At 36.5% G+C, this 9,131-nt stretch overlaps 1 protein-coding gene across 1 annotated transcript; it reads left to right on the plus strand.

Moving 5' to 3' along the window:
* The first annotated feature begins 5,128 nt into the window (after nt 1–5,128).
* LOC143598114 (phosphopantothenate--cysteine ligase 2-like) lies at nt 5,129–8,707 on the plus strand. The gene is made up of 10 exons (XM_077076417.1): nt 5,129–5,147; nt 5,398–5,535; nt 5,625–5,748; nt 6,309–6,353; nt 6,476–6,561; nt 6,641–6,693; nt 7,862–7,921; nt 8,010–8,111; nt 8,214–8,333; nt 8,413–8,707. The coding sequence occupies exons 2-10, from the start codon at nt 5,409–5,411 to the stop codon at nt 8,644–8,646; spliced, it is 951 nt and encodes a 316-aa protein (XP_076932532.1). The 5' UTR covers nt 5,129–5,147; nt 5,398–5,408; the 3' UTR covers nt 8,647–8,707.
* The last annotated feature ends 424 nt before the right edge of the window (nt 8,708–9,131 follow it).

A 9,131-nucleotide genomic window follows, 5' to 3' on the forward strand; every position in this document is an offset into this window, starting at 1 on the left:
CGAGGAATGAAGGAGAACCAAGAATCTTGGATCTTGGGCTTATAAAAAAATTGAAAGCGTCGAGGGGTGGGCTCCTCGCGCTGGGATTTGCACATGAACTCAAAGTGAGTCATGCGCACAAGTCCAAACGGATGGACTTGGGATATATGAACCCCATAGAACTTAAGCAGCGCACCCACAAACCTTGTCATCGGGAGACGAAGGTTGCAGTGGGTGAAAAAATGGCTATAAAGGGATATATAGCCGGTAGGCGGGTCCGCCGCCGTTTGCCCGGACCCAGGCAACATGCAGCCAAACAGGGGGGGAAAACCCTGAGAGGCGATAAGGCTGTCAAGATCAGCCTGCCTCAATTTGCAGGGGATTTCATTCCACCTCTTCACAGCCTTGGTCCTCCCTACCTCCTCCGATGAGACCTCAGCAGCCTTCTTCCCCTTGCCGGTCTTCTTCAATGTAGACATTACTAACGATTTTCTACGGCAATGGATGGGGGAAGTTGTGTTGTCTGAACTATCAGACATACAACTGTGACAACGAACAAAGATTGCTTCTGAATAACAGATATTTGGGAAGCAGAACAAAGATAATCAGAAGACAAAGAAAGAAAAGCTCTGAATAATAAACAAGAAGATGAAGGATGAAAAACTCTAAGGGCTGGCTTTTATAGGCCCAGGAGAGAGAAATTTTGGTGCTGAACGGACTTCACGCGCCCCCACTCGCAGGTCTAAGCCAATGCGAGCGCGACACGTGTCCCTGACACTGTGTGAGGGGACATGAAAGGAAACTATACGGCTGCTGCCAGAGTTCACGCGCCACCACTCGCAGGAACGGACCAACGCGAGCGCGACACGTGTCCCTGACAGCATGTGAGGGGACACGAAAGGCAACTGTAGCACCTCGAGCACACGAAAGGCCTGACACGTCTCCATCACTGGCCCACGTCAGCAACAACCAACCACGTACAGGGACGATTCGTTTGCAACCAAAAGGATAGAATTTCGCGCAACGATGAATAATAAGAAGAAAAAGACAAAACCCCTATTAAAAGAGCAAACTATTTAGTCTAACATCTATCTTACCTCGCTCGCAGCGAGACAAGACACACATTAGACTGGGGGGCTTGAAGAGGTATGTACCCGCCTCAACACCGAGCAAGGCGGGTCAACCCACAAGATATAGACAACAGGCTTGAAATCAAGACATTACGAAGTCACAAAGCCAAAACCTATGCGCATGGCGCATATCACATATGCTCAGGCATCATATGCCCAGGCACCACACATGCTCAGGCATCATATGCCCAGGCACACATATGCTCGCGCATCACATATGCTCACGCATATCACATATGCGCGTGGCGCATCAGCGCGCGGCGCATATCACATGCTCGTGCATATCACATCTGCGCATGAAACATCTGCGCGTGAGAATAAAGAGAAGACCTCGCGCATCCTCAGGATTGGCGCATATCACACATGCACATAATCAACCTCGTCCTTATCCAAATCAGGATTAGGGCAACCTTGATTGTGCACGTCAGACAACCTTCCAGAAGGTATCTTTTTAAGGAATAAGAATATGCTGATGTTGACAGCTGCCAAATGAAAGGTGGACAACTCAGCATAACCCATGTGCTACCACGTGATTATAACCAATGAGAAAGCACCAGGTGTCCCAGAGGACACGTGGCGCAGAGCAGTTGGAGGAGGCCAACAAGGCTGAGCCCAATCAGTGGAAACCCTAGCACTATAAATACAGCATCAACTCCCCAAGGAGAGACATTCATAGGACATCATATCATATCACATTCAATCATATTCAATTACATTCAATCACAGACAGTTACATCCAGTAACACAATCACAGAGTATTCAGCTATCAAGCAATACTCTCCAGATTTCCTTACTCTGATATTATTATCTTCTCCCACAAATACTTATTCTCACACCGGAGGGTTACCCCAAAGAGGACCCCTCTGTCCCTTTCTGAGGGGTAAGTTGACGGTGCTGTTCATTTTGTAAAGAACCCAGATCCAAGGAAACCATCGGTGAAATAGTATAATCACACCCGAGGAAAGTAGATCGTCTACCAGTGAGTCGATCCACGCTTCTTCAGAAAACAATAAATAAGTACTAGCTGATTTATGTTATCACATAAAACACGTTTAAAAATTAATACATAAAAATGACTCAACCCACGAACCTACCAAACTCAACCAGACCCTTTTGACTAAACATGTTTAATGCAGGTTTGACTCAAAACTGATCCAAACCCGTTTAAACTAAACTTAACCTTTATAAATTTCGTATTAAAGTTTTTTTTTCTTGGTCATTTCAGAAATTCAAATTTTAAAACTCAAGATTGAACCAATTAGAACCTTACTCTTGATCTAGTTCTTTAGTTTTGTGACTTTGTCAATATTAAAAGCATAAGGGTGTATATGTGAAACTAAAATGTATATATGGGAGTAATATGAACTTTCACAAACTTTCCCGTTCATCAAGAGAAGTTGGGTTCGAGTCTTATTTGAGACGTGAAGTAGATTTAAGTTGGAGTAGCGTCAGCTTAGATTAGGACCGTTAAAGAAAAAAAAATATTAACTTCCCAATTCTCCAAACATCTAGTTAAAATTCGAACCCTACAAACTTAGGGTTTTACTTTTGCGGTTGCGAAAATTAAGCATTTGCATTGTCTTAAATGAAAACCGTCATACCAATAGTGAGAAGTGACAACCATTAAATCCCTACCCGTCTTCAATTTTATTTTCGCTCTTTGGCTTATAACTAGATAGGCACTCGAAACCTGTTCCAACTTTTAAAGCCTGAACTAAATTGTTTTCGTCACTCGACGACCACTTCTTTTGATCCCTAAGTATTGTATACTCTTTCATTCTAATTACTAAATATTTACAATTTGTTCATTGATTATGATTGTATGTTAATTTATATCGTTAGGTTTTTTTGTTTTTTCTTTTTTAACTTTTTATTTGTTAGTTCAGCTAGTATGAAACTTATCATTTGATCCCTAACAATCATAACATTAGCAAAATTTTATATAAAACAAGCACTAGAAACCTTTGGTATTGATAACATAAACAAAATATAATGATTTAAACTAGGTAACAAAACTCGCCACATTGCAACAACATAACAACACGAATTCTATCGGTTAGGATTATAAAGGTAACGATAATAAACCCAAAAAGTAAACGTCTAAATTAGTATTGCCACTTGTATAGCTTATGATTAAAAAATATATTTAAACCGAATTGTAGGTAGTTGGTAAAACCCATGCTGTGCAGCTACGAGTCGACGCGAATTCGGTCTCGGGTTACGGCACTGGAAGTAAACAACAAAATTAATTCGTTAACACCCAAATACAACAAAACAACACGTTAAAATAAAAACAAAACACATGCGTTTTTGTAGCTAACCGGTGCGAATTCGATCGGTGTCAGATTATGACACCGAAACTAACAAAAGAATTAATTCTTTTGCGTAGGGCTGTTTACGAGTCAAGCCCGAGTCGAGCCAGGGTGGTTTCGAGCTCGGGGTCAAAATTAAGCGAGGCAACTTAGTTAGGCTCTAGCTCGATTTTGAAGTTAAACGAGTTTAAGATCGAGCCAACGAGCCGAGCCATGACTCAAGCCGAGCGTGGTTTGATTTTGGCTCAGTTACAAAAATGATCCAAATCAGCTCAGGATGTTTAAAATCAACTTTTTATTGCTAATTTTATTCGAGCGAGCCACGAGCCCGAGTTTCGAGCCTCAAGCTTTTTGAACAGCCCTACTTTTGCGTTCAAATACAACGAACTAACATTTAAAATAGAACCATAAAAAAAGAAAAAAACTAAACTAAGCCCACGTTAGCAACGACGAACCGACGTGAATTTGGTAGGCATCGAAACTAAATCGTAAACTTATATTAATAAAAAAAAACCCAGAAAACATAAAAAAAGGTTTAAAAAAAAGACGTTTATGTGGCACAACCACGTTTCCAACGTGAGACGAACCCGATTCGAACGTAAAAACACAAAAGTCAAATACATTTGGTACTTTATATGCCTTTTTTTTTTATAAATAAAATTAAATATCTTTCAGTTAGTTCATCAACTTCTCAATTCCCCCAAATCTAATCATATATTCCGTCAAGTTAGAACCCAAAAAATTAGGGTTTATAATAATAATAATAATAAGCATTTGGATTGTGAAATTGGAATTGAAAAGGTACGGTTTTATAACTCAATTTCATGTTATTTATTAGTTTTATTATTTGAGTTATTATTAACTTATTATGAACTGAAACTGAAATTGAAGTTACATGAATTGGTTGTGGCTTGATGTGGTTTTTGACTCTCCACTCGTTTATTATTTATTAATTAATTAACTTTTTACGCGTTTATTATCTATTAACTATTAGCTTTTTACATTGTGCTTGATGTGGTTTTGACTTACAAGAGCTTTAGCATGACTTGGGCTTGGCTCATTTTGACTTACAACGGCTCGAGCTCAAGTTTTTTTTTTCTAAAGCTTGACCTCCGCTCGTGGGTCCTTTTAGGGCTCAGTTCACTAATTATTTATTGGTTACTTTTTTTACGTTTTTTAATTATTTATATATTCTGAGAAAAACTTTAAACGAGCCTAAGCTCGGCTTGTGCAGTGTGAAATTAATATATAGAAGTCTGAAAGAGGTAAAACTTAAAAATACATAAGGTTCGAGCTCGGGCTCGATAACTAAACGAGCTTTATTTGAGGCTTGGGCCGGATAACTAAACGAGCTTTATTTGAGGTTCGGGCTCGATAACCAAACTAGCTTTATTTGAGGCTTGGGCCGGATAACTAAACGAGCTTTCTTTGAGGTTCGGGCTCGATAACTAAACGAGCTTTATTTGAGGCTTGGGTCGGATAACTAAACGAGCTTTATTTGAGGTTTGGGCTCGACTCAAACTCGAAAAAGCTTGAAGCTTTTTTGAGCTGTTTATGAATCCGAGCTCAGGTTGTTCGTGAACGGCTCAGCTCAGCTCAGCTCAGCTCAGCTCATTTGCTTATAAGATTGTGATAATTATGCATCTTCACAATATATCGTAAATATAGAGATTTAGTGTTTAACAACCTTCATTTGATCGTATCTTGCGAATTCGACGATCCACGGGTATGTTTTCTGTGAGTTTAAGTTATTATTAATATATGGTTATTTGTTATTTGTTATTGTTGTTGTTCTAATATGCTTATATGCTACTGTCCAAATAAAGTTTTTTTGTTTGTTAAAGTTAGTTTTTTTATTATTATTTGACTCCTAACAATCTTAATAATTAGATGGAAACTTTTAAAATGCATAAATTTAATTTACAGTTTAATTTAATTTTAATTTTATTATTTATAAATTTTTTCTACCAATTTAGTTTATCATATCATGGAAGTGGTCAACAACTTAGATGATATGGTCAAATCATTCTTTGACTCTGCACCTGTTCTGAAAGATGCAGACAACATAAGCAATAAATTATCCAAATTTATTAATCAGAATGCTTCTTTATCAGGTATGTTCACTTAATATGAATATATATTGTTTGGTACATTTTTTTTTGTCAATTGTTTGTGTGGAAATTGTATTGGATTGTGTTGTTAGGAAGTGAGGGGCCTAGGCGGGTCGTATGCGTGACATCTGGTGGTACAACGGTTCCGTTAGAGCAACGGTGTGTGCGGTACATCGATAACTTTAGCTCGGGGCATAGAGGAGCGACTTCTACCGAGTATATTTTCTAACAATTTATTTAAAGTTTTGTTCTTTATAATTCTTTTATTGGTGGCGAAGTATGGATAGTTTGGGCGAGTTGGATAACGTGCCAAAAAGGCCAAAAGGGTAAATATTTTGATACGGGCCAGGTTGACCCGTAACAGTTTTTTTTGCAAGTTTTTTTATTTTTTCATTTATAAACATTCTGGTACGGGCCAGGTTGACCCGTAAGGCCGTAACAAGATTTGTACAAATTTTTCAATTTTTTTCATTATAAGCATTCTGATGACGCGCAACAGTTTTTGTGCAAAAATTTTCATTTTTTATATTTTAAACATTCTGATACGAGCCGGGTTCACCCGTAACAGTTTTTGTGCAGTTTTTTATTTTTTGATTTTTTAATTATTAACATTCTGATACGGGCCAGGGTGACCATTTAGCATTTCATTATTTGACCATTTTACCCTTTACAGACAAGACAATATCTAAACCGACTCATTCATAAGTAAACGGGTCAGAATCCCGACATCTAAATTCTATACTTACATAACATGGATTTTTTTTTATTATACACAGATACTTTTTGAAAGCTGGATATTCGGTCATCTTTCTCTATAGGAGGTGAATATTGTGTGTATATATATATGCATACATAATTATATATGTCTCTTATTTGCAAATAATCAATTGTTTTTACAAGTTTTCAGTTACTAATGATTTAATTATATATAAACTTTTTGCAGGGGTACCTGCCAGCCATATTGTAGATCACTTCCGGATGATCCGCTACTCGAATGTTTCAAGCTCACCAGTGATTCAAGTATACAAGGTAAAATAAATGAAGTAAAATATAAAATTATTTTTATTTATACTTCATGTTATAGAATAATATTCTAACTATTTTACAGTGCACGAGTCACACGCCGAAGCAGTTAAGACTGCAATTAGCGGTCATCACGATGTACGAATCATCTCTCATTTTTAAACTTTAACAGATCTTTATTTTATCAATCTTATAATTTAGAGTTAAGTGCCATTTTAGTACCTGTGGTTTATCCAATTACGCAACTTTAGTACCATTTTTGATTTATTGCAAATGGCTACCTCACTTTTTTAAAACTTGCAAATTTAGTACTTTTTTTCTAACCCCGTTTATTTTGTCCGTTAAGTCAGGGGCAAATTAGTAATTTCGATTATTTTATTTATTTTCTGGTTAAGTTAAGTGCCATTTTAGTACCTGTGGTTTGTCCAATTACGCAACTTTAGTACCTTTTTTTGAATTTATTGCAAGTAGATACTTGATTAGTTTTGGATATACAGGCAAACCAAAAGAGGCATTACATATTACAATTAAAAGATCATCTCTAACCCTAAATGAACAGATCAACCCCCTCCCGCACTCACTGATCCTTCAAACCCTAACCATTGTTCATCTTTAAGTTCAATAAATTACAATATATTGTTTTGTCCATATGGTTTGTCAACCGCCATTCATCTACAAGTTCAATTGATGCTATACTAAGAGGTGTGAAGTTGTGTGATTGTGTTTTGGGCTTGATCCTCCGATGTGTTAAAGAGCTACTGTTATCATACCCAAACTTTGAAAAAAAAAATCAATGCACATAAAAAAAATGCAAGAAAAATGGCTAAGATGAACTTGGATCTTGAGCTACTAAATTGGCAATCAAGAACAAAAGGCTAAAAATATGTTATACATTTCATTGTTTTTCATCTTCTATCATGTATTTAGTTATCTTTTAATTGTAATATGTAATGTCTCTTTTGGTTTGTCTATCTATCCAAAACTAATCAAAGTATCAAGTTGCAATAAATTCAAAAAAGGTACTAAAGTTGCGCAATTGAACAAACCATAGGTATGAAAAATGGCACTTAGCTAAAAGAGAAAATAAATAAAATAATCAAAATTACTAATTTACCCTTGACTTAATGGAAAAAAATAGATGGGGTTAGAAAAAAGTACTAAAAATTGCAAGTTTTAGAAAAGTCAGGTAGCCATTTGTAATAAATTCAAATACGGTACTAAAGTTGCGTAATTGGACAAACCACAGGGACTAAAATGGCACTTAACTCTATAATTTAATATTGGAATCTGATTAATTTAATTTTAGGCGGTTTCGGGTGGCTACTTGTTGAAACTTCCCTTCACAACCATATTCGAATATCTTCAGGTTAGCACCGAGATTCGTACATTACGCATTAACTTCATTACTTTTATCTTTATCAAGTTCAAAATGTTTATTAATTTATTATTCGCAGATTTTAAGGTTGACTGCAACATCACTGAAGATCCTCGGATCGAACGCTATGTTTTATCTTGCAGCTGCAGTGTCCGACTTTTATGTTCCATGGGAGAGCATGGTAAACCTTATCGAATCCGATTTATGTTTTTGTATTATTTATTTATCTCATTAATTATCTAATATGTATAAAAAAAATTTTAATTTCGGCTTTATTTTATAGGCAGTACATAAAATCCAGTCAGCATCTGGTCCTTTAGACATGCGACTCGCACAAGTCCCGAAAATGCTCTCGGTTTTGCGGAAAGAGTGGGCCCCTACAGCATTCTGTGTATCATTTAAGGTATTTTTTTTAACTTAATTAAATTATATTGAAATTAAAATATTTAGCAAATGTGTGATTATAAGTTTGTTTGTTGCAGTTAGAGACAGATACAGAGATTCTTTTAGAAAAGGCGGATACCGCTCTTAAAAAGTACAAAATGCATGCGGTGGTTGCAAATGAGCTTTCGACTCGTAAAGAGGTGGTTATATTGGTTACTAAAAGTGGAAAAGTGTCGGTGTATCGTGAAAACAACCACTCGGATGTTGAATCTCCCTTGATTAACTTACTCGTGGAGGAGCATTCGTCTTACGTTACCGACATTAATGCATGAATACTATAAGTTTCAGAAATAATGTTTTACTTATGCAAAGATTATTTAAAATAATTTGGTGGTTTTTCTTCATGTTTTATGTTTTCTTTGTCATTCTGTTGAGAGGTATCTTTCTTAAATGTAAAATGAGGACATGTGTTTTTGTTTTTATTAAATATACGGATTTATGTTTTTAATTTATATCATTATCTTTAAAGAAAAAATGTATTTATTTTAATTGAAGGTTCCTGCTATTCAGGTTTGCAAATGAGCCGAGTTGCTTGTGAGTCACTTGGGCTCAGATCGATTAAAAACTCAAAATGAGCCGAGCTTTTAGAGGGCCCGAGCCTTGCATGGAAAGCTTGTTTAGGCTCGTCGAGCCTTATCAAGCTCTGTGTATTTTTTTTCTTTTTCGGGCTTTTACGTATTACCTTTACACTGCATAACCAAGCTAGAGCTGAGCTTTAGCTTGTTTAAGGTACTACATGAGCTCAAGCCGAGCTTTA

The sequence above is a fragment of the Bidens hawaiensis genome, unplaced genomic scaffold (genome assembly GCF_021521415.1).
Source record: "Bidens hawaiensis isolate Kalapana, Puna unplaced genomic scaffold, B.hawaiensis_p1.1 tig00049650_1, whole genome shotgun sequence".
Taxonomy (NCBI): domain Eukaryota; kingdom Viridiplantae; phylum Streptophyta; class Magnoliopsida; order Asterales; family Asteraceae; genus Bidens; species Bidens hawaiensis.